This window comes from Rhynchophorus ferrugineus, unplaced genomic scaffold, assembly GCF_030347505.1.
Source record: "Rhynchophorus ferrugineus isolate W39M unplaced genomic scaffold, kcgeb_rfMv2 rfM2, whole genome shotgun sequence".
In the NCBI taxonomy this organism is placed as follows: Eukaryota; Metazoa; Arthropoda; class Insecta; order Coleoptera; family Curculionidae; genus Rhynchophorus; species Rhynchophorus ferrugineus.
This window is the reverse complement of record NW_027472581.1, coordinates 17023030-17050645: the sequence shown is the minus strand read 5'-3', so window position 1 is coordinate 17050645 and position 27616 is coordinate 17023030. Positions and strand designations below refer to the sequence as shown.

The window sequence follows — 27616 nt, the reverse complement described above, 5'->3', positions numbered from 1 at the left end:
GAATATTTGCGTATGAGAAAGCTCCGTGCAAAGTGGGTGCCGCGCGTGCTCACTTTTGACCAGAAACAACGACGAGTGATGATTCGATGCAGTGTTTGAAGATGATCAAGCGTAATAAACCCGAGATTTTGCATCGATATGTGACAGTGGATGAAACATGGCTCCATTATTTCACTCCGAAGTCCAACCGACAATCATCCGATTGGACTGCACACGATGAACCCGCTCTAAAGCGTGGGAAAACGCAATAGTCAGCTGGCAAGGTTATGACGTCTGTATTTTGTGATGCACGTGGAATAATTTTCATTGGCTACCTTGAGGAAGGACCATCAACAGCGACTATTATATAGCGTTATTGGACAATTTGAAGGACGAAATTTTGCTGCTTCACCAAGACAATGCACCATGTCACAAGTCAGTGAAAACGATGACAAAAATCCATGAATTGAGCTTCGAATTGCTTCCTCATCCGCCGCATTCTCCAGATCTGGCCCCCAGTGACTATTTCCTGCTCTCAGATCTCAAAATAATGCTCGCTGAGAAGAAATTTTCGTTGAAGCTGTGACCTATATTGAAGCAAAGGACAAATCATACTACAAAAATGGTATCGAAATGTTAGAGGGTCTCTATAAATAGTGTATCACCCTTGAAGGGAATTATGTTCAATAAAAATGTAATAATTTTGCAAAAAAATGTGTTTTACTATGATAGGCTGTGGACTTTTCAATTGACCTGTTATGTTTAGGCATCTCATTCGTTGCATCATTCAATCTTAAAACAAGCACCTGAATAGGTAGTGTAGTACGTAGACAATGATGTATTACGTGCGATGTAACAAATTATTTCTATTTTTGTTTAGTTACCAACGAATGAGTGATTGGTTTGGATTGGATCGGTTAGAGTATAGTTTCAAAATAAGTTCAAATGGAGCAATGTCTAAATTACTAAAGCAAATGTGACTACAAGATTTTCAACGCAGTCAATCAACATGTGAATAGTGCTAAATCGTGTTGCCCTTAAATTCTTATAAAAGTATCATCAATGTTTTTAAGTGGCTAATTTATTTAGAGAAAACTATTTTGCCAAAGTATCCAAATCGATATAATGTGGTTTAATTCTACTTAACCAAGATTAGAAATTAAATTTCCATTTCTCTCTTATTCAATTTCTGTTTAAATTAAACTAACTCCGTAGATAAATAAGATGAGAATACTTTATCATACTGTACTGCGCGTTACTCTTAAAGCTATATCCATTACTTAATTCCCAGATTTCAGTAATTCATGTGTTGTCGGATAGAAACAGTCGTTTATTTTTGATAATTAAATGATTTTTTTTTATTAATTAAAATAGAATTTTAATAAAAAGTCGTGATAATTCAAATGAATCATTTCTTTAAATACATCACAGACTTATTCACGGATTATATCAATGGTGTGTATCAACAAAAAATATTCTGTACACCTGACAATATAACAATCTTAATCTGCGACAAGTGTTAAATGGGGTATAAAATTAAAACCGGTGTATTTTATAATTCTTGTAAATATTTAATGTAGATGATAAGATAAAGACGCAAGACTTAAATATCTTATGGATAACAGTTAAATTTGTTTCTTATTTGGTGTTATTACTTGTAGACGTATAATGGCAGGTAAGTTCAAATATTGAACCATTTAGATATTTTTCAAATTTAATTATTGTTTAGAATCATGATTTGAATATAATATGTCTCCCAATCAAGTGTGTTTAACAAGTTGATAAAATCAACTAATAAAACTGAACTAAAATTACAAAAATAAAATCAATTGTTTCAAAAATAAATAAGCTAGATAAAAAAAAGTGGATTTATAGTTTGAGAAAATACTTTATTTTCAATAGAATTTCATTGAAAATTTTTACTAACTATTTTACAATTAAATTTTTTAAGCGTAACATAATTGCTACTTTAATTTTCTTATTTTCGCGAAGGCATTTTAAGTGTAAGCAGTTTTCCTCTATATTGATGGAAATTGATAACGATATCACTCTTTGTCTAAAAAGTTACAATAACCACGTTTTTTTATTATACATTACAACTATTTATTGGTTATATAGTAGTTTTTCCTTAATATTGTTTTTAAACTTCAGATCTATAATTTCATGTCCAAATGGAACTCCCACTGCTACAGTCTCATAATATTAACATATAGCTTATTCTCTTTCAATAACAAGTCGGCTCAAAGGGTCCTTGCCCTCCGGCTAAGTTCACTGTTGTCGAGATAAGAGTCTAATTATGGAAGATTCTGAGATACACACAAAAATTTTAATTTGCAACGTTGCCAGTTCTTGTAAATTAGACGTACATTTCAAGAATATAATATATATACAATATATTGAATTCACAAATTAACCTAAAATTCCTTTGAATCTAAAGTTAACATTTTTTGATAAACATATTTAATTTTTAAATTATTTTGAATGGAAGAGAGAGCAAATAAATTAACATGTAACATTAAATTTTATAAATGAGGTAGGTAGGGTAGATAATTCTTTTTTTAGCAATAATATTTATTATTTTTAATTATGAACAATATTAATTTAGTTCAGCATTAATCTGTGTACAATATTCTTGGTTAATCTGTCTCCAGCTAGCACAAATGGTTCTATTCATTGTCAACATGCAACATATAGTTACCCATGGCAAAAACATATATATTCCAGATCTAAACCGCAAATGCACATTGTTTGGCCTTGAGGCTTTGAAAACTGTTTCCTTTTGAAGGATATCGTAAATCCTGACGTGATCATTGGAATACGGGGTAACCGTACCACTTCTCCTTTAAACTTTCCAGACAATATAGTCACTTCTAGAATATTTCCGGTAGTCTTTCCAACCAAATTCTCACCAAATGTGTACCGTTGAATAATCGATGTGCCTTTAAATTACGCAGGAGGTCAATAGGTAAACCAATCTTCAACCGAACATTATATGGTGTCATTCCGGGTATATCTAGAGAATTTAAAAATTCAATTGGAAAATGCAAACTTTCACTGAAAAATGCAATTCATGCAAACTTTTTTTGAAATGTACGTATAATTTACAAGAACTGGCAACGTTGCAAATTAAAATTCTTGTGCGCATCTCAGGATGACAACTATCTCGACAACAGTGAACTTACCCGGAGGGCAAGGACCCTTTGAGCCAACTTGTTATTGAAAGAGAATAAGCTATGTGTTAATATTATGAGACTGTAGCAGTGGGAGTTCCATCCAGCAGATGATTTTTACGTTGTGGAAGTTGTTTTATCTGGAAGTTAATTTCACCATCTAGCAAAGTAGCCGCAATGCATGACAATGTAACTGGCAATGCTAGTTCCTGTTGTGACAGTATCTAGGCGAGACCCTCGAGAATGATATTAAAAATGTTTTACCGGTTCCACCTGGTGCGTCCAAAAAGAGAAAGCCGCCTTGTTCTGCAGCAACAGACAGCATAATCCGACTATAAATAATTAAAATACAAAATCCTCGATCAACACTAACGCTTCATATATCTCTGGCGTGTAATCTATTTTCGGTATTGGTATGTTTAATTCAATGCACTTTGATCACACGCGTAGTGTTAGATATTTAGGAAAGAAAGTTAGAAAAATAGGAATTAAGAAACAATGATTTCAAATAAGGAATGTTTCAGGCATTGGGGCTCACTACCTAATTTAGGTGATTTGACAGATGTTTCAACCAAATTAGAAAAAAGAAAGTAGCTACTCTGTTGGGAATCCAACCCGCGACCTCAGCGTGTAATCTTAATGTTCTAACTATTACATCATAGAAGCAGTTGCCTACCATATTTCTACGACTTCTTATATGATGTAAAGTGAATGGCTTTTACACTGAATTACTTCCGATTTTTCGTCACATCAGTTCATCAGTAACAATATACCCAAATATCTGATTAATTTTGATAAAAAATATGTGAAAACATTGAACCTGCCTTTGAAATTTGAGGTTTTTCCTCGATTTACCCCCTACTGATTCTAGCTTGGTTCCAATAGGACCACCCTGGAAGTGCACTCTTTCGAATAAAAAAAAATTGAAAATGGGTCTATAATTGACGGAGAAATCGGCGAACATACATTAAAAATTATATATATATATATATATATATATATATATATATATATATATATATATATATATATATATATATATATATACAGTCGAATATAGAACTTCCTCTTTTTTTAAAGTCGGTTAAAATATCATAAAAGTGTGATCGTCACATGTTGTTAGTCAGTTTCAAAGAAAATTGATATGTATTTGTTGCTGCGAGTAAGTCATATGGTTGTATATTTTCTAGAACACGGAACGTTTATTATCTTGTTTATATAGTAACTTTTACTGTACAAATAAAATAATTTCTTTGAAATTACGTAATTATTAATTAACTTATAATAAAGTATTGTACTGCTACTTTTATAATCTATAATATAAAAAAACAAGTAAACACTATAATATTTAGCTGACTCATGTTTGAAAAGTTAGTCATCCAGGAAAACAGTGTATTCGCGATATACAGTGCACTCTGATTGTCAGTTGTTGCCAAACCAACATCTTTCTTTCAATCAACCGCCATGCTGCCAGAAAGTTGCAGAAAATGATGGAAAATATTTTTATTGATATCTATCGTACCAATTTTTCCCAATGAAATGCTTTTTTAAAATAAAATTTCATCAGAATATATGTAAGTCCCTCGGTCGACTAAAAAAGTAACATGGAGGAATAAAAACAAACGAAAATCTTTAAACATAGTTCTAAATAAACATGTTAATATTCAGACCTCTTCGCTGACTAACCTCTGGGTAACACACCAAATGAACAAGTATTGCCTACATTGTTTCTCATAAATATTAAATAACACAGATCTGCAACAAAAAAGTTGTTTGAGTATTTTTGACTGATTTCTATGTCTCTTTGTATTCTGAAAATGAACATAATGTAGAAAAAAATCGAAAATTTTAAATGCATTTAAGATCCAATACGATACAGGACAATTGAGTATTTTCATAAATTCATCAAAAAGAAACCTTAAAGCAGTTCTGCTGCACAACGACGGATTTTAGGCTTCCATTCATGTAGAACATTCCATACGTCTCAAAGAAACCTACAAGAATTTAGAACTCGTTCTACGCAAATTAAAATATGAAGAGTATGGTTGGTAGGTATTCGGCGATTTTAAAATGTTGTGCAAATTGGCCGGGTAACAAGCTGGGTTTAAAATATTCCCTTGCTTTTTGTGTAATACGGTATAGAGACCGAGCAAATCTTTGGATCAAATATAGTTACCCTCCAAGGGCGGTTAAGGCCGGAAAAAAAACGTCCTCCAAGAAACATTAGTGCTTCCACATAAAGTTCTTTTACCACCGCTCCATATAAAGTTGGTTTTAATAAAGAAATTCAAATACATAGTTCTTAGAAGCAAAGGCGAAGAAAAGTGTTGGACTAGACATTAAACGGCTTATGACTGACGCACAATTGATAACGACCATGGCAGTCCTTCAAAAAAAAAAGGTAAATTGCTAAGGAGGTCATAGAACAATGTTTAGGTAATCAAGAATTTGAATCAAAGAATTTCAAAATTTTGGTTGCTCTAGTCTGAGTATGAGTGTAATAGTACATTTTCTTCATTTAATCCTCGACTTCTTTTCGGAAATTATGAACATGTGAGTGAAGAGCAATGTGAATACATAGAGATATCAAATTTCATCATATTAGAATGGAGGTTCTTAAAAAGATGAAGAAAAGATATCAAGGAAAACAGAGCGTTTCAATGATACTGTTGGTCGTTTAGAAAGACCTTCCAGATGCTTCGCACAAGAGAAAATAAAAGGTTTTAGTACAAACTATTGAGCATATGTTAGACAAATAATATGTATACTTAATGGTATGTTAATAACATAATATTTTTCAAATGTATTCTCTTTTATATTAACATAGCTACACAAATTATAAAGAAATATGTCGTTATATGAGAAAAACGCATTTTCGTATTCAGCACACTCAAAAACATTAGGGTTACGCCACAAAGCTGCGCAATTTCCCTGATATTCCAATGACAGTGTTTAGTCGTATTAATTAGTCTTTAATTATTCTCTTCTAACTTCCGAATATCTTTCCAGAACCACCTCCGTACGGTTTTACCTGGTATCCCCCTCCGCCAACCCTGGAACCTCCACAATGTATATGCAACGATAATCCCTATGTCACACGTCAACAATGCCCCAAATGTATAAACGCTCCTAATGGTACTGTGCATTGGATTACGCCAACTAGACCACCTGATATAGGCAACCCCTCGCCTCCTGATACGTCCGTACATTTCAGTGGTCATCATAATTATTATCCACGGCCGTACGTGGTACCGAAGCCACTAAACACACCTTCCCCATGTGGTTTAAAACGTAAGTAATGTTTATGAACAGATGAAATATCGTGAGGCTGTAGAAAAGTACGTGAGAGACCTTTCATAAAAACGAGATCTTCTTGTTAAAACTTCATACTATTTCCATCATTAACCACTACAAAAATGACTGAGCTGGTTTTGGATCATTTAAATTCGAGTATTTAAAAAAAAAGGAATTGAACCATACTTTTTCCGTCAGAAGAATAATTCTACCATTTTAAGACCTATTATAACGTCACCGAAGGGAATTAAATATTTATTTTATATTATTACATAAAAAAATATTTATTATACCAAGTTATTCGCTATAACGAGGTTTGTTAAATAGATGTTAGATTGAACTATGATTGGTTTTAACAAGATAAGAAAACCTAATTATGGTAACCTAACATTATGGTATTCATCTGCTTATCCTGTTAAAATGAACGATTTCCATTTATAAATAAGAGCATACTTTAGTACTTTAGTAATGAAAATAAATTCCAAATAGGAATCACATTATTCGCATATACACATAGAAAATCAACAATGTAACAGGTCAATTGAAAAGTCCTCGGCCTAATATAGATGGCGCTACTAGAATTAAATCCAGATGTTTTATAGTTAGCCCTAACCTTCAAAATGCGTGTATAAATTTGACAGCTGTCGGATCATTAGTTTGTGAATTATAACATTTTGAGTGAAGCAACTTTTGTGTGTGAAAAAAATGGATAAAATGGAATTTTGGATGGAAAAATGGAAAAAAATACAGTTCAATCAAGGATTGGTATGCTAAGTTTAGACGTGGTGAAATGAGCACCGAAGACGGTGAACGCAGTGGACGCCCAAAAGAGGTCGTTACCGACGAAAACATTTAAAAAATTCACAAAATATTTTGAATGACCGTAAATTAAAATTGAATGAAATAGCAGACACTCTAAAGATATTCACTGATCCTGCACATCATATTATTTACGAATATTTGGGTATGAGAAAGCTCTGTGCAAAGTGAGTGCAGCGCGAGATCACTTTTGACCAAAAATAACGACGAGTTGATGATTCGGAGTAGTGTTTGAACATGATCAAGCGTAATAAACCCGAGTTTTTGCGTCGATATGTGACAATGGATGAAACATGGCTCCATCATTTCACTGCAATGTCCAATCGACGGTCATCCGAGTGGACTGTACACGATGAACCCGCTGCAAAGCGTCGAAAAACGCAACAGTCGACTGGCAAGGTTATGGCGTCTGTATTTTGGAATGCGCATGGAATAATTTATTTATGATACAGACTATTACATGGCGTTATTTTGGACCGTTTCAAGGACAAAATCGCCGAAAAACGGCCGCATTTGAAGAATAATACTACGGTACAATATAAAATTTTGTTTACTCTTATAGGAACATCTGGACTGAAGTTATAGAGTCAAGTAATTAACAGTAAAATTGAGCAAAAAGGGGGATACTGGCTTAATGAATATACTTTACCATTGACCTTCTAGAGTTTGTTCAAATGTCGATGATACTTGCCTTGAACATCCTCGTTGTGGGCCTGGAACGATGGAAATAGGCACTACAAATATAGTAAGACAGTTTAGAAACTAATGGTAACAACTATGAACAGAAATGTAACTGACTCCTTCAATTTACCTTCTATATAATTTTGATTTTGATCCAGTTCCATTTATACATATTCTGGGCTCATGATATTATTTACATAATCAATAAATTGTTCATAAGTACTTAAAGGAAAGTTTAAATGTATCACAAAAATGTCTCACATGGTAACGATCATAAATCTGTTTCATGTTTAACCCAACCAGTTTAGGATTTTTAACGTATTCTACTCATTTCCTAAAGATCGCTTTTTTAATGGAAAATGATGATGCATTTCCTCACCATCGATGTACACAACACTTCCTAGAACGGGAATGTATTTTAACTGCCGACATGTATATACTAATAAAATAAAATAATAATTTAATGTATAAACGTTATAAAAAGCTAACAACCTTGTTCTCTATGTAGGGAACACTGAAAATGGCGTGAAAATAAACAAACCATAGAACCAAATGAACCAATCAGATTCCGCCACGGCTCGTCATGTCACAGCGAATAAAACAAGTAATATGTTAAAAGTAGCGACATCTACATGTTGGACGTCGCGAAACATTTCGCCAAAATATCGTATAAAGTTAAATCTCTATTTCTCTATGAGTATATCTTATGAAATTTGTCTGTTGTGTACCTTATAGCGGCTAATAACAAAATTAAAAAAGTATAATGTTTCATAATTTATCCACCCTATTAACTTGATGAGTATTTTACATTTTTCTTGTAATAATTGCAACATATTATTTTTATATATATTTTCAGCAAATAAACACAACACAGTCATAAATATTACTATATATAGTTTTATATCGATGATAAGATAAATATTAAAACATAAATACCCTCCCCGAGAGATTATGTTTTGAAATTAGTAATTTACCGTTAGAGCTAAGATATCTCCAAAATGGCAGGTGAGTGTAAAATTCAACAATAACGCAAATTTTAATAAATAATATCCATTATAAAGCCCGCAGTTTAATTATTTAGATTTTTTTAAAACTATTTTGTGCATTCTAATTTTTATTTTTTTCGGTGTACGACGGTTTACGAGACAGTCACATTTTATGTTAGATAATATATCCAATTCTAATCTTGTTTTAATTCATGTCCATATAAAAACTATTTAATATTATTTTATTAGATGCTTGCATGTATTCTGACTATTTTTTCACTGGAGAAAAAGTGGTACACTATAAATATTAATCGAAAATATTCCCCATGATATTGAATAACTTTTTTCCCATTTTTCTGGCAACATGGCGCTGTTGTGTTTAAAGAACAATGTTGGATTACAGCAATCTAATCATTTATTCATTTTGACATTTCTTGTAAGTACGCTGGGCTGGGAGCAGAATTTTAAGCTTCTGCAGGGGTAGCCAACGTTGTCATGCGAGAGTATAACTTCAGAGGCATCTGCTGCTGGCCTGTTCTGCAAAAATAAAAATTTGTTCAATTGGTGCCGGTAGACATCTGCAACAATAGTTTCATTTTCTTTATGAAAGTATTTAGTCTTTAGGATCATGAATGACCATGACCCTTCGATGTCAGTGTGGAGGGCTCTCCTGAGCTAATGGATATTTGGTCTTGAGATTGTTGTATTAAACCCACTTTTCAGCGCCAGTCATAATACGCCACAGATAACTCTTTTTTTGCCTGACAAGCGATGCAACTGCGATAATGAAATGGTTCGAAAGGGTATTTCCAATCAATTAATGTGGTAGCTATCTTCTTTTCGGCCTTTGAGTTGAGTTTTCGCTCTTTTGGTGATCTTTTTCATTCATATCAAACTTACCACTTTTAAATCATTCAAATAATTTTCAGAAAATTAGAAGTAAGGAAAAAAGGAAGAAAATGATAAACGTAAACGTCCTTATACTTATAAACGCTTTAAACGAAAGCTTATAATTAAATATCCTAGCATTATAGGTTTAGTAGGCAGCTTACCTTATTGTTCATTTATTTTCTTCATCAAATATGCTTCTTAAATTTTAAATATATCTTGTTGTACCAATTTCAGTCGATATACATATTGCAAATAGTGTTAGATAAGTTGTTAAATATTTACTTTTCTAATTTATTAACTGTATTTGTTATTTAATGATATTTGATAAGTAACTTATTGAATTTATAACAATATCAGTTAATTCAAATACTGAATACTTGTGTAATTGGTTTAACCGTCTTGATGTAGAAAATTATTATATTAAATTTATATCGGCTTATAAATTAATAAATATTGGCTTAAATAACTATTCAAAGTATTGTCCATCGATAGCCGCTACGTTTTCGTATCTTTTGAGGCTATCTACGAATCGACCCATTTTTGGTATCTTCAAAGATAGTGAAGCGCTGCTCAGACAGGTCACCATCTGTTTTATATTCTTTAAAATTATACACCTGACTAAATGGTTATGAAAATGTACATATAACTAATAACTGTTAAAATTGTAATTCTAAATCAGCTTTAATTATTTGATATAATTAAAGGATTATAACTACCACACAATTGCTCAGGCCACCTTTCAATGACGAACATTATTATGGAATGATATTAATCGTTTATATTCGTCATATTCAGTATTCAGAATCATATGCAGCTTATACATTCTTATTTTGTTTTTTACAGCCTATTATTGGGTGGACTCTCATAGTTCTTACGGTGTACCATCCACGGCCCTACGTGGTGGACACGATATCGATGGTGCCGAAATATTCGTCGGAAGAGCATTTCATGAAGGTGACTGGTTGCCAGCTAAAGTGATTCCGGACAAAAGAATTGCTTATGTCGCCTATGGGGGTTCTGAACATATGAAGCACGAGTATCAGGTACGGTTTATTCGAAAAATATTTACAATTTTTACCGACAAATTAACACATTATTTTCATTGATATGTTATTTACTTCGATATAAATATTCTCCTGGATATCTTATCTGAAATAAATTTAAAATAAGAAGCAACTATTATATTAGAGCAAATATTTGTATATAATATCTTCGTATGTAATATTCAGCTGCCATATATTTGTATTCGCAAAACTCAAAATATAATTTACATATTAACTTGAAGTTTTCATGTAATATTTCGTCATAATAGAAGAGTGAACATCTGCGAAACCGTTAAATGTCTTAAAAGTATTAATCAGTGTACCACAGTAAAACACATTTTTTAATAAAATAGGGGTGGGTATTCTTATGAATTGCACTTTTTTATTTTTTAATATTTTGTGATTTTAAAATGTTCTTCTAGAAAGTGAAAATGAAATCGAACAGATTTGAAAATGCGTTAGCAGTTATATCACCTAACGCTATTTTTTTAATTATATTACTGCAATAAAAGTTCAGTGAATAACTTATGACAGTAATGTCTTGTACATATAACCAGCGTTTTTTTATTTCCTGTTTTGTTTTTTATAGTTTGCAGCATACTTGCAAACCATATGGAACGCAGTTTTGCCTGACATGTTCATTGGGGTTGGTGGTTTGCTTGATTTATAGTAGAGTAATAATAACTCTTTTAACACGTTATTATTATATATTAGTATGTTAGATTTGATTTAGTTCGAAAGTGACGGTTTGGCCATTTTACACATAGAGTAATAGAGAGAAAAGTCGATAGTAGTTTCTGAAAAATTGTTTGTTCCTACACCCAATATCTAGATGAGGCTATAATCATCCATTCAGGTCATTTGATTGGTCAGTTTACGTCTCCATCAAAGGCGGCTGTAAGGAAAATATTTTGGTTCGAAAATACTTGATTGACATGTTGACAAAGTTTGCCTCGCAGATGCGGCACGTGACCAATGAAATTTAAATATAAACAATTATATACATATATATATATATACATATACCTATTCATATTAAAAAATATATACAAGGAAATACTTTAGTGCATTGCAAACACAATTAAAAATTGTTTCTTTCGATTTTTCGATATTTGACCAAAAATATATTATATTATCGACGTGGCAATATCATGGAAGAGATAGCTTACACACGGTTACTAATGAATTAATTATAATTGAAGGCAAACAAAATTACCAAAACCTGAATAACGTTTTTACTAAATAATATAAAATATATACTATAGGACATTGGAAAATATTATTTAATCGTGTAGGAACATCTGGAACTGAACGTATAGAGTCAAGTTTTAATGCCTCAAAACCTCGCAATAAAGAATGTAAATTATCTAAAGCACCCTCATGTTCATACTGTTAACAATTTTCTAAAGGCAAATGTGATACAAATTGAACTTATGATGAGCTTTTTTAATTAAATTTTCAAGGACGGTTAATAAATCTATGAGCTTTAATAGATTTTGAAATTCCAATTTCCAAACTATCTTAATTGAGTAATTTCAAGTGAATTATTCGGATACTTACTCAAAATACTCATCAAATACTTCTCAAAGTATTTATTAAATTTTTAATTGATGATTGATTGACTTTAACAAATTTGTTCTTAGTTGGGCAATCAAATTTTGCACTATGTAATTACCGAATTGCTTTACACCAAAATATATCGTGTATTGAACTCCTTAAACTTACATGTTAAACTTCCTCTAAAATATTTGCACTCAGTAGCTATTATTTTAGTGGTATTACAACTATCAAATAGTTAATCCAAGAATAAAATAATATCTCCTGTTTTCATGGCGTCTTTTTCTGATTTATTTCTGAAACAAGAAAATAAATATTAAACTTACCCGAACATATAATAAAAACGCTAGTTTGGGAGTTTTAATTTTATGCGGATACATCTCCAAAAGAAAACGATGCCGCATTTCCTTGCTATCTGTGCATCCGTGTACACAACACTTCCTAGATCGAGAATCCATTATGTACTACCGACTAATATTATACTACTGAACTAATGGTTATTAATTTTTTCACTAAACCGTATAAAAAACAAAACACATTTCAATATTCCGAAACTGTGTGGCAGCCAATCCATCCTGCATCCATCTGAGCAAATGGTGATTAGAAGGTGCTATCTTTAGTGGATGTTCTGGGTGCGTCTATTGTTTGCTTTGAACTGTTATTCACGAACATTTCAGCCACATCGGTGTCAGTGGAGATTCTCATGTAGATCCACTTTTCATTGTCAGTCACATTACGCCATAGAAAACTCTTATATTTTCACTGGTAAGCAACTTTGACTGGTAAACGGTTCGAAATGGTATTTTCAGTTAATTCGTGACCACTTTCCCTCCAGTCGCACCTTTCTTAAAACACCTAATTTATCAACTGCTGAGTTATTTGAAAGTTCTTCGAATACTCTAGGTTTTCTAAGCTGTTCTTTGTTATTTATATAAAATGATCAATTTTAATAGTCGATACCAAATCGGACAATTGGGATTTGACGGAGCAGTATCATACAATTCTAAAAGGATTTGATCATCTTAGATAACAACCTTAATTAAATCAAATAACAAAAGTGATGATTAGTGTTTGTATATATTTAATAACTCAATAATTCTAGATAGAGAACAGTTTCTTATATAGAGAAATGTTAAAACCATTGAATTTAGAAGTTGGGTTAGGTTATTTAGTAGTTGTTTACCTTATAAAAACTATTAATAACGAACAAAACGATAAACAATTGATGTTTCTAGGCATAAAAAAGGAAGGTTTGTTAAGATTTTATCCATAAGATGTCTGAATGATGATAATTAACACATATTAACTCAGTGTTATTTCAATAAAGTCATATTTTCATTTATATGCATCCAATATATATTTATAAAGACAAAGAAACGATGAGTATAAGAGTTTTTAAATAAAATATATATTTAAAAAACGTGGATTACTATTTCGCGGACTAAATGAACTCAATTAAAAGAAGGAATATTAAATTGCGAGCTGTTAATGCTACTAGCATGCGGGAAGGACTAAAATCAAATTGTTTTCATACGAATAGTTACCCCTACGGTAACATTGCTTCGCCCGTTATTGTTTGATCGATACCAGTTTGATAACGTATTAATACAACTGTAAGACAGACGTATAAATTGTTGCGATGAGACAAATGAGTAAAACCGGACTGACGGCAAGTGCCTTAAGAAAATTACCATACCATCGACCACAACAAATCAACGTACAACTGAAGACTATCGCGGTGCCAGCACCTTTCGCGTGGAAACCGTACTCCGGATTTTACAATCCTTACGCGCCGGGATGCTCTCTGCTTTGCAATCATCCGGTGGACCAAGACGCCAAAGACCTGTTACGGAAAGCGAAGGACAGTTGGACGAACAAAACTGTGCGCAATGCTCTATTGGACGACGAATTGGAAAGTATACGGACTGGTTTGAACCAGTTAAGTTTTCGCGAGAGAACCAATAATTTTGGATCGCAGGTGGAAAGCGTGCCGGAGGAACTCTTCCGAAGGTACACCGAGACGGACTCGCGACCCTTGACTCCAGCGCCGACCTTGGCGAGTGCGGCAACGCGCGCCTCGGCCACCAGGAGATGCGTTACTCCGGAGGCCGGGCCCAGAAATGGTAAGGCGCGGCTGGTTCTTGACCTGAGAAGGACCCACAGTCAGGAAACCATCTCGTACAGCGCCTCGCTTCAGGATCCTCCTTTAATCCGGATTCAGCATGTACCGACGAAAACGGTCAGCTTGGAGCATCTTCCCCAGTTCGATGCTTGTCCGTCCAGACGTAGTCTACCCGTACAAACACCGCGGAAAGTCAAGACGGCCGTTGCTAACGTCAAACCCGACAAGCATCAACCACCTGAACTGATTAAGCCAGAGGAGAACGAGCGAAAAGACGAAGAACCCGAGGAGGTGGTCAAACGACGAGGTAAAAAGAAGAAGAAAAAGGAACGGGACGCTTCCCGTGGCCCGCCGGCTTTTCAGGCATCTCTAGATCCGGAGACGCTAGTGGCGACCATCGGAGCCGATTCTGTCAACCCCAGCGCCAGAGCATCATTAGTACCTTGTCAAGCCGGCGGGGATAATCAATCTTCCGCCGGAAATGGTAAACGACGATCCTTAAAACCCCGCAGGAGTCTCGACGTGGACTCCTATTTGGACGCCGAGATCCTGAAACAACTTCGAAGAGAATTAAACGAGGAGATGGTCGACGCTGAGCTGAATCCGAAACGCCGGAAAGCACTGCAGGAAGCGTTAAAAGCCGTCTCCAAGGACAAGCGCGATTGTGAGGAATTAGTGGCTCTGCAGAAAGAACTGAAACTGCCGCCGTTAAACACCGACCTGTGGATCTCGTTACCAAGAACCTTCACCAGATCCAGCGCAAGATTCGAGCTGCCCATGGATAGCGGAAGCTTGTCAAAAATGACCCCCTTAACTTACGCCAGAGAGCACGTCTTCATCTCATCGGGCAGGAAGCTGTTATTTAACTGCGTCTTCAACAAATTCAAAATGGAGGCCGACCTGGAGAATGAGTACGACCGGAAATTGGCCGGGTCCGCGCTCCAAGACGCGCTGGACCTCTTAATGGGACGCCCCATGATGCAGGACGAAGCGGTCTATTTCAGAAACCTCATCGGATGGATGGACGACGACGTGTTCGATTTCAGAACGTTCTGCGGTGTTGCGGCCTTGTGCGAGCGTATCATGGCCCCGGCATACTGTCCAAGGCTACCAGATCGCAAAGAAGACCCCTGTCACGAAATCGAAACGGCCGATTTCGAAGTTCTGGAGCGGAAGTTATGTATGCAAGAGCCTAATCCGATGTTCTCCGAACTATTGCAATGTTTGAAAACTAAATAAAATTTTAGATTTTATCTGAAAATAATTCATCGTCTTTTTTTCAAGGTAATAAAATCATTAAATAACAGGTTTGAATGGTCAATGTACTGTAATATATTTATTTTTTGTTTATACAGAAGGATTTGTTAAGGTTAATAGGTTCATTGAGGTTGTATATTAGCAGCCTGCAGAATAAATACTCTATTTTATTGCTTGCTTGAATTTACATCAGATTAATTTGCTGTTTCTTCTGGAGGCCGCAGTCTAAAGTCTATCTATATGTGCCTGTTGACCGGTTTAAAATCGAATACGAATTCTCGAAAGCTCTGCGAGTTGAACACTTCTCTTTCTGAGGGTATGTCTTGTCGTCTCCTCTCTGCTTTATTGGATTTATTTTTGATAGCTGAAAATGTGAAAGAGGATTAGAACACCTGGGTTCAACCGTTTTAAGGCTGCATGGTGGTGAAAGTATACTGCAGTTGCCAAAAACCTTCTTTTCTAGCCAATGGTCAATTACAAAGGTATTTTCATATCCCAAATAAAACGCAGGCCAGGCAACGGTCATAAAATATGATCAAATACCGACAGACAATATGCCAAGGAGACCAAATCGCGCCATAAAGCTAAAGCTATAAAATTTCAGACATTATAAAAACTGTATTTGGAAAATGACTGTTAGAATTTTACAAGCATAATTAACAATTTTACTAATTTATCTCTCCGATATCTTTAACAAAACCTTCCTTGGACTTCTACACATATTCCTAAATCAAAATGTGCCAAATCGTTCCCGCCGTTCTCGAATATATAGAATACATAGATAAAATATATAGAAAATAACTATTTATTAAATATATCAATAATTATGATGCATAATTATGTGCATATAATAATGTTTTTTGTTCATTGATTTTAATTTTTTTTTTAATTTAATTTATTGGCCATTACTAGATAATGTTTTAAAGCATTGACTTCGTGACAATATTCATTACGATATATAATAATTTATTTGATCAAGTGATATTGACCATCCACCTGATTATTTCATATCTTCATCCAAATCAATACATACATTGACATTTTTCATAAAAACCATTAATTGTAGAACTAATTTCACAACTTCAAGAATCCTTTTTAGTAGGTAACTTTATTAATATATAGCACTATATTACTTAATATCATTTATTAGGTTCTTGCATGTAATCTAATGATTTTTTTATTTTAAAAATGCGCCCATCGGGAAATATTATATTATGTAATTTAAATTTATTAATATTATCAAAATAATTTCATTAATCTTCGAACTATTGCTGTGTTTAGAAACGAAATAAAATTATATAAATTTTATCAGAAAATAATTAATCTTGTTTTCCAAGGTAATAAATCATTAAATGACTTATTAATGTGGTCGCTGCACCATTATATATTTATTTTTTGTTTGTACTGATGGTTTTGTTAAGGTTAATAGATTAATTGATGTCGTATATTAACGGCATACAGAATAAATATTTCTCTATTTTACTGTTTTCTTGAATTAACATCTGTTTAATTTGCTACTTCTTCTGGAGGCCGCAATGTAAATGTTTCTATTCATTTGCACTTTTGGCCGGTTTAAAGTCGAATACGAATTCTCGAGGGCGTCGTAAGTCTCTGATAGTTGAAAATTTCTCTCTCGGGGGGTATGTCTTGTCGTCTCCTCTCTGCTTTATTGGATTTACTTTTGATATCTGAAAATGTGAAAGAGGATTAGAACACCTGGGTTCAACCTTTTTAAGGCTGCATGGTGGTGAAAGTATACTGCAGTTGCCAAAAACCTTCTTTTCTAGCCAATGGTCAATTACAAAGGTATTTTCATATCCCAAATAAGACGCAGGCCAGGCAATGGTCATAAAATATGATCAAAAACCGACAGACAATATGCCAGGGAGACCAAATCGCGCCATAAAGCTAAAGCTATACAATTTCAGACATTATAAAAACTGTATTTGGAAAATGACTATTAGAATTTTACAAGCATAATTAACAATTTTACTAATTTATCTCTCCGATATCTTTAACAAAACCTTCCTTGGACTTCTACACATATTCCAAAATCAAAATGTGCCAAATCGTTCCCGCCGTTCTCGAATATATAGAATACATAGAAAATGACTATTTATTAAATATATCAATAATTATGATGCATAATTATGTGCGTATAATAATGTTTTTTGTTCATTGATTTTAATTTTTTTTAAATTTAATTTATTGGCCATTACTAGATAATGTTTTAAAGCATCGACTTCGTGACAATATTCATTACGATATATAATAATTTATTTGATCAAGTGATATTGACCATTCACCTGATTATTTCATATCTTCATCCAAATCAATACATACATTGACATTTTTCATAAAAACCATTAATTGTAGAACTAATTTCACAACTTCAAGAATCCTTTTTAGTAGGTAACTTTATTAATATATAGCACTATATTACTTAATATCATTTATTAGGTTCTTGGATGTATTCTAATGATTTTTTTATTTTAAAAATGCGCCCATCGGGAAATATTATATTATGTAATTTAAATTTATTAATATTATCAAAATAATTTCATTAATCTTCGAACTATTGCTGTGTTTAGAAACGAAATAAAATTATATAAATTTTATCAGAAAATAATTAATCTTGTTTTCCAATGTAATAAATCATTAAATGACTTATTAATGTGGTCGCGGCACCATTATATATTTATTTTTTGTTTGTACTGATGGTTTTGTTAAGGTTAATAGATTAATTGATGTCGTATATTAACGGCATCCAGAATAAATATTTCTCTATTTTATTGTTTTCTTGAATTAACATCTGGTTAATTTGCTGCTTCTTCTGGAGGCCGCAATGTAAATGTTTCTATTCATTTGCACTTTTGGCCGGTTTAAAGTCGAATACGAATTCTCGGGGGCGTCGTAAGTCTCTGATAGTTGAAAATTTGTCTCTCGGGGGGTCCGCTTTATTACATTTGCTTTTGATAGCTGTTCGTCTATTTTAGACCTAATACATTCAATTGTAAGAACGGATGGTTTAGCTGGAATCCTGGAGATTCGTCGTTTCTTCTCACTTCTATGAGTCTCAGAAGCCTGCTCGTCCATCTGGTGCACCAGGAAATCGTATTCCGTGTCTAATAACTTCACTTTATGATGCTTCATCAGTGATTCCACTGTTTCACGGCGAGACCTTTGACTCACCCTCGGATAATTTATGATAAATTTTCCGTAGATCTCCATCAATTCGCTTAACAACTGACTGGAATTCATTATGATGTGATCAAAACACTTGTTACACACACTGATACTTTCACAATGAAAGAACTGAACAAACTGAATATCCAAGAGAGCACCCTTAGAATATATAGTCAGAATTATTTACCTGTGGTGTAATATAATAATTAAGTAAACAATGATAATTATGGGTTCAATAAAAATACATCTAACCAGGTACCCACATTTTTAAGGTGTTTTGGTTTTATAGCGTTAGTAATAATTGTATTGTAACTTATCATAACAATAATTTTGTTTGTTTATTATATCTTAGTACTTTTGTTAATGGATGCTGTCAAATGATTTTCTTATAAAATATCTGTTTATTTTTCCAATTATATAATATTTATACAATTCGGCATTTATTTGTAATATGTAGTTACAATGAAAATATTATTTTATTAGGTTATAACTTATTGTTTGATAGTTATTCTTTTATGAAATTAATTTATGTGTAATTTTTTTTAAAGGAATTTTAATGGCAGCTTGCTATTTAATAATTTGATTTGATTGATATCTGTTGATGAAAGTGAAAATTATAAATATGGTAGTATTCGACTTTTTTTTTAAATTACATCTTATATTAAAAGGGCTTAGTATAATCGTAATTTCTTAAAATTGTTCGGTTACACTTGCATCACTATACAAGCAGGATGACCGTGGGATAAATACATCAGTATGTATTTGCGAAATTAAAATTATATTATACTACTAGATTAAACTCTAATATACTATACAATATTTCTTAAGTATTATCCAACAGCTGTATTGATCCTAATAAAAACTTCGTAAATTCAATTTATTTCAAAACTTTTTTCAAATGTACACATTGTAATTCTGTAAACCTATTTATAAGAATTGCGAACTAATGTAGTTTGTTTGAAAAATTGTGTAAATTGATAAATAAATATAGTAGATATATTACTACTACCACTAATACTTTCGACCTTGCTTGTCATGATTCCTGCGTCATCATTACCGTCAGTAGGGCCGAAAAAGCATCACCTAACTATTTCATACAAAAACATAGTTATAGAGCTTCAAACATGCTTTTTAGCAATATAATATTTAATATCATTTATTAAGTTTTATCTTTTGATCGCTTTTTTTAATTTTAAAAATTCGTTCATTTAGAAATATTATATTATGTAATATGAATTTATCCACATTATATCAATCAAAATATTTTCAATAATTTTCTACAGCTTTCTTATATATTTCTTTTCTCGATTTTTTCAACTGCAGCTGGTACCGAAGCCATTTCCCAATGCCCACTTTTGCAATTATACTATATGTTGATATTATTTTGATAAAGTATACTGCACACTCTTAAATTTCAAAAGTGATTTTTAATAGTATTATTATAGATATTACTTAATACCCTTTATATGAAATAAAAATTATAACGTAATTGTAATAATAAACTGTATTTCTAGAGTTCGAATAGAAGCAAAAAATAAGCCTGTATTTCGGAATTAAATACATCTGTATGCAAATTATGGAAAAAAATTCAAGTCAAAGATAAACATTATTTAGGCATTATCTACCAGGCAATAGACAAGAATTTAAAAAATAATTTTTTGTCGGGATATTCATTTAGTTTCAGAAAGATGGAATAATAGATTAATTGAAGTATAACTTTGGCAGCAATGTTATTTTTGACGGTGTCTTTTTAACGCTAGTTTTTAATTAGTAATCGAAGAAATGAACAAATCATAGAGAGACTGATATAACAATTTGAGCTTATAAATACATATTAATCCCAGAAAGTATCCGTTAGTATAGTATTTATTAGTGATACAAAATTTATTTCAAAATGCAACTAAAATTAAAATATGCACAAAATTAATATATAATTATTCGATATGTGAAAATAGAAACAAAATGATCAATAAAGCGTCTTTTTCCGAGCCCACATAATGCCAGAGAATGCTAAATGTAACTAGTTCCCTAACATTACGTGTTAGGGTATGTTAAATTTTTATATATCAATTTTTAATTACATCGACGAACAAAAAAATATTTATACTGATTTTTACCAATATCGATATTTCTTCGCGCCAACCCTATATTCGATAGTGAGAAATCTCAAAGCAAAAGCTCAATGCTATCTTTTGAAAACACTAGGTTTGTAATAACGATGATTTAAATGCCAACTAAAAGTTCTCAATTACAACCATCAATAATTTTTTAAAAAACGGAGAAATCGGCTCAAAATCTATAAGAATAAGAATAATGATACATTGGGCGAAAAATTACGAAAAATATGAATATATCTATATTTTTTCAGCATTCCTTCACTGATGAATCGCTCAGTCAGTATAAATGTCGTTAATACCCCCTGGTCTGCTTGTTTTGTTCATTTTATCATCGACCCAACCTTATTTCAAAATTTTATACTACAATAATTTGAAATAAAACTACCAAATACAAATGTTTATAGCGATAAAACAATTGTTTGTATTCAGATCTATATTTTTATCTATAACAGATTTCCCTAAATTATTTTTTTAAATAATGATATTAAGATTTGTCTATACTAATTAGTCTTTTGTACCTTATTCTTGCTAACAATTTGTTGTTATCTTTTACGTTCTCAATTATTTATTTAAATAGAATAATATTTATGTACTATGATTTGTATTATTACCACATGTTTTCAAAAAAAAATAGATAATAGGGAAATACTATACAAAATAAATAAAAATTTCATACTTATAGATACTTTGCGAGCAAAGATTCGATTGGGTACCTTCAATTGATGGAGCAATTCCTCCTGGTGCCGTGGAAGGTGGAAGGACGTCAGATGGAGAGCCTTTATACATAGGAAGGGTACACCATGATGGAGCTATCACCGTTGGGAAGGTATTTGATATGAAATTACGTAAAACAAGATTAAAATAATTTATATTCAAGGTTCATTCAAGCCATGGGGTTTGCTACATTCCATTCGATGGAAAGGAAATGCCACACCACGTTTATGAAGTATTAGTTCTCAGAAGTTAAATGCACTTAAATTATTGCTTTCAGACGTGCCGCTTGATGCTGAACATGCTGCTTGTGTTTTTTCAATTTCCCTTAAAATAACTAATCCAAAATAAAAATTCGTTATGTATTTTCAAATACATTTATATGATCGACCAGTAAAATCGAAGTTTTATTTATAAAAAATGCTAGTCATAAATGAAAAAGCTTAAATTCGAATAAATAATTATAAATAGAAATACAAATTTGTTTAATCAGCTTTAAATTATCTTGTTAATGAATATACCTGAGGGTAAATAATATGTGTGCTTTTTTATTACTCTTAATGACTCGACAATCTGCCCATTGAGAAATAAATATTTCTTATCGTAATTATTACAAAACTGATATGCAGAAGATTACTTCAGTAAGTGTAATATCCCTTGTGTAAAATATCTTATTCTAAATGTTGTATAAAATCTAAATATGTTGATTAATCAGCACGGATGTTAGTAAACGTTTTGGCCATTACATTTACGCATCTTATTCATACTAATCTAATTGACAAGTAATTACCACCAATACTTTAAATTTAAGAACTACTTTAATAATGTCAACTACGGCATCATGAAATTAGTTAAACATATCTTTCATTAAACTTTTTACTGTCTTTTTGTATTAGTATTTCTGTCTAGTTTTATAAATATTTATTTAAAGATTACCATTGACGACATATTTTTAATCACTTTAATACAACATAAAATTATATTATATTATTATAATATATAATAGATATATAATTATTATATTATATATTATTTTATATAATACTAGCGACCCGCCCCGGCTTCGCACGGGTGCAATGCTGATACTAAATTAAATACACTACAGAAAAAATATGAACGTTGTATATAAAAACATAGCGGCCCGCTCCGACTTTGCACGGGCATAAAATATATATGCCTATGTCACTCAATGAAAACATGATTAAAATCGATCCAGTATTTTTGGTTCATTCATTACTGCCCTTGGCCTGCACGCATTAAATTTGGAGTAAAACAATTCCTCTTCCCCTATACTTACTATGAAGATTTCCTGCTATCTTTGGAATATGTAAATTCATACAATTTTTATTACATTACACATTTTTAAACGCAAATTTTAAATTTGTAATATCTCCGAAAATATTTGTTTAATTTACATGCTGTAAGGAACCATATTGATCTATATTAATTGCACACTGTATTTAAGGTACTTAATTCGATAAGGATTAATGCCGTATTGCTTAAAATAGCTTCGTAAATAAGCCATTTTCTCACGTAAAAAGTAAACAATAAAAATGGTTAATGTGGGTTATCCCTAAAAGATAAACATATACCATCGCGGACTTTTTTGTAGACCTTTTTATGGCGTACAATACTGTAGTACTTTAATTTGATCTAACTCGTAGGGTTAGGCAGCGTTTTTGCTAATTGCTAAATAAGCCTAAAAAAATAGGTTAATTTACGACATCACGTTAGAAACCTCTAAAATTAGCAATGTTGCCTTAGTATATTATGCATGTATTATACATATAAACCTTCCTCTTGAATCACTCTATCTATTGAAAAAAACCGCATCAAAATCCGTTGCGTAGTTTTAAAGATTTAAGCGCACATAGGGATATAGGGACAGAAAAGGCGACTTTGTTTTATACTATGTAGTGATATCAAAAAAAAGTCCCTCCTATGCGTAGAAGTTGCACACATATTTTTAATAAATATTAGACAACTGTAAGGAAGAATGTGATTACCAACTGGTCATCTATCATTTTTGTATGATTATAAGTGTTCCTTTTAGACAGTATATAAACACTATTTGTTTTAGAAACAATATAAATGAAATGTTGAAATAAAAACTAGAATAAAAGTACTTAATTTTGACATAGCATACTCTAACACATTTTTTTTCGTTTGGTGTAAAACTGTATGGATTATGTACTTATCTTGACTGAGGGAGTTCAGGTTTCTTATGGGCTCTGATAACTATTCTATTTGATAGTTAATAGTATTTAATCGTTCAATATCCAAAATCCTTTTTCATACTTCCAAATCAATCCTACCGTCTAATGAAACTAATAATTTTCCAATTGTTACCCTTTAATATACCTTTAGATTACATTTTGTCGGAAGAAATGAGGTCATATTTTTATTTTGTCCCGCCAAGTAATGGTTCATACCGTAGTAGTAGCAACAGATAATTTAAATATTTAACTTCGTCAGCTTTTGTAAATGTGTAATGTATACATCCACCAGCTGTAACATGTCAATTCCTTTTTCAAGGTAGTTAATGAAAATTATTCCATGCGCATCCTATAATACAGACGCCAAAACCTTGCCAGCCGACTGTTGCGTTTTCCCACGCTTTGGAGTGTGTTCATCCTGTGCAGTCCACTCGGATGAGTGTTGATTCGACTTCGGAACGAAATGATGGAGCCATGTTTCATCCATTGTCACTTCACACACTTCACACTGCTCCAAATCATCAACTCGTCGTCGACAGAGTTTTCTCATACCCAAATATTCGTGAATGATATGATGTACAGGTTCAGTTGATATCTCTAGTCTCTGCAATTTCATTCAATTTCAATTTACCGTCATTGAAAATCATTTTGTGGATTTTTTAATGTTTTAATCGGTAACAACGTCTTTTGGGCGTCCACTATGTTCACCGTCTTCGGTGGTCATTTCACCAAGTCTTTGCCAAGTCTTGTCAGGCTCTTGTTTGCCAGGCTTGTCAAGCCGAATTTTTGCTTCAACTGTATTTTTTCCCTTCAAAAAGCAATATTATATCAACACGCGAAATTCTTTTTTATCCATTTTTTTCACAATAACAAAAGTTGCTTCACTCAAAATGCTATAATTCACAAACTAATAATCCAAGTGCTGTCAAATTTATACACGCATCTTTTGAGGGTTAGAGCTAACTAAAAAACATATGGATTTAATTCTAGTAGCGCCATCTGTATGTCAGGCCGGAGACTTTTCATTGACTATTCTTTTGCTTGACTTTTCATTGTTTTATATTTAGTTTCGTTTATTTCAATAAAAATTTTTCTCATTTCTTCTTTCATTTGCGCTCTTAGTTCCAGATTTCTACTTTCCTTTCGCCTTGAATGTTATTTATAACATGCTCTAAATATACAAAAAGCGGCCTGGTTCCCCAAACCTTCATCTAGCTTAGACTACAATTTAACTAAAACATACATTTACTAATACATTATACCCTTAGTTTCGTACTTTCTGCTGCTGATTTTCTTTATTAAATAATCATATTACCTGAACAAACTCTTGTAAACATAAAATTAACCTAAAAATTACTTCCTAACCACGACCATAGAGAAACATAGATTTAACTTTATAGGAAATTTTGGGAAAATGTTTCGCTACGTCCAACATATAAATATCACTACTTTTACTTATTTCTTGTTTTAATCGCTATGCTATGAGCCGCAACGAGATCCGATTGACTCACTTTGTCTCTATAGCGCTTTTATTGTTTATTTGCCTGGCTTTTTCAGGGTTTAAGATCTAAGGAGCAATGCTTTTAGATTATTATAACGTTTAGAGATTAAGTTATTAGTTCATTATTATTTATAAGGCCGTAAAACATTAATGAAAGTGAATTCTCGATCTAGAAAGTGTTGTGTAGCCGGATGCGCAGACAGTAAAGGAATGCCGAATCGTTCTACTTCGAAGAAGTATTAAGCTGTGTTTAAAAAAAATGGTTGATAATGTTAAAAAATCAAAGAAATTTATAATCCTTACGGCGTGTTTTGGCGTTGTAACTAAGTTGAAGTACGTTTATTCATAATAATAATAAAATGTCAAATATTTATTAATTAATTTTAGAAATTAATCCCTTTCCGAAAGGAACTACACAAACGGTCATATACTTTTATTTATGGATAAGTTATTTGATAGCTGAGACTCGACTAAAAGAATAGCTCCTGAACGCAAACCTCTTAGAGTTCATGGATTGAAGAATATACATGGTAATTTTGGATACTTTTGGCTAGCATGTTTGACAAATCATTTAAAACGTCCATTCGTTAATTTTTTTCATCTCACTGGTCTTTAGGAAAGTGTGAAGAGGATTAATTCCATACTAACGGGGGATATATTACCAGGAGTTGAGAAAAACCTCACTTTATACCTTCAATTGCAGATGTTCCTATATGAACAAACGAGGCAAGGTAATATCCCATATCCCAGAAAATTGCTTTATTATACTGTCAGCAGTTTTTTGAGTTATTTTTTTATTATATCTCACGATATTGCCACGTCGATAACATACCATATTTTTTGTCAAACATCTTTAAAAAATGTAAATTTAAAACCTTTTAATTGCATACTATCTAATGATCTTCTAGATAGAATGTTAAAAATAATATGCACTATATACTTTTGGATAAAACAGGTAAAGAGACTTTTAACATAGAAAAACTCAAAGTTTGCTACAGTATTAAATTGATGGCCATAAACACATTACTTTAGAAGTTACCAAACTTTATTAAAGAGCCAATCAAATATCACTCTATGACACTATGACCACAACATTCGTAAACAACAAGGCCTGGCTGTGATATATATCAAGCTAGTTTAGAATAAATGGGCATGAACAATTTTGGCCAATCCGCATGCACGCTAGAGCCTTTTACTGTAACCTCACAAATTGTCATCATAGAAAAAATAGAAATTTCACGGTATAGGCGACCTTGGGGAAATGTTTTGTTTAGTTCAATCAACTGTAGCGCTGCGATCGCAAATTGTGATTGGCTAGTTTAAATTCCTGGTGCCGCCACTATCACATGAAATGTGATTGGTCGATCAAATTGTGTGAAATCAGCATTTTCTATGGGCGTCCATTTTTATGTTTTTTGTTTGTAGGTTATGGTTTTTGTTTAGATCACGAAATTTTCGTTTTACGTTGTGCATATTTTCTGTTTTACATTAATTATTATGGAGTAATAATATAAAAATTGATGACAATGCGTCAGTGTAGTAAAAGATGTAGTGTACCGGGGTAAAATTCTACTACGGAAATTAGATATCGTTCCCCAAAGAATGATCTCGCTCCTTTCCAAAAATGGGTTGATCAAGTAAATAGTAGTAAGTTACCTGGATAAACCACAATGCAAATATATCAAAGTCATAGTGTTTGTTATGGACATTTTAGTGAAAAATTTAGAATTCTCCTTTCTTCACGAACAGGTTTAGGGTAAATGCATATCTATCATTGGTTTTATCAGGTACATATAAAATTATCTATCTACTACATGTCTGCTTATATATTGTTTGTTTACAGAAATTCAAAACCTTATGAAGATGTTAGTAGTAATAAAATTCAATTAATCTACCAAGTTGTTCGTATGCTATCAGTGTGATGTCTCTACATAAAGAAGTCTTACAAGAAGGCAACAATTAATATAACTGGATAATTAGTAGTAATAAATACTACTTTTAATTGTGAAATATCCCTAAAATATTTGCAATACTTTAACTTTTTAGAACAATCAGTGTTCAATCATTTTATAGTAGAGGAATTATA

The 27616-nt window shown here is 32.2% G+C and overlaps 2 protein-coding genes across 3 annotated transcripts; both read left to right on the top strand.

Moving 5' to 3' along the window:
* Positions 1-1320: 1320 nt before the first annotated feature.
* LOC143190001 (uncharacterized) lies at positions 1321-22212 on the top strand. Of its 2 annotated transcripts, none has more exons than XM_076394048.1 (5): positions 1321-1434; positions 6159-6440; positions 10664-10863; positions 21785-21928; positions 21980-22212. In XM_076394048.1, the coding sequence occupies exons 1-5, from the start codon at positions 1383-1385 to the stop codon at positions 22067-22069; spliced, it is 768 nt and encodes a 255-aa protein (XP_076250163.1). In that variant the 5' UTR covers positions 1321-1382; the 3' UTR covers positions 22070-22212. The 2 variants fall into 2 exon arrangements, with proteins under 2 accessions (XP_076250163.1, XP_076250164.1); XM_076394049.1 differs by lacking the exon at positions 1321-1434 and adding an exon at positions 1514-1654.
* Positions 13939-15891, top strand: LOC143189992 (uncharacterized). The gene has a single exon (XM_076394034.1). It carries the CDS (start codon positions 14060-14062, stop codon positions 15779-15781), a length of 1722 nt encoding a protein of 573 aa, XP_076250149.1. The 5' UTR covers positions 13939-14059; the 3' UTR covers positions 15782-15891.
* Positions 22213-27616: the final 5404 nt, after the last annotated feature.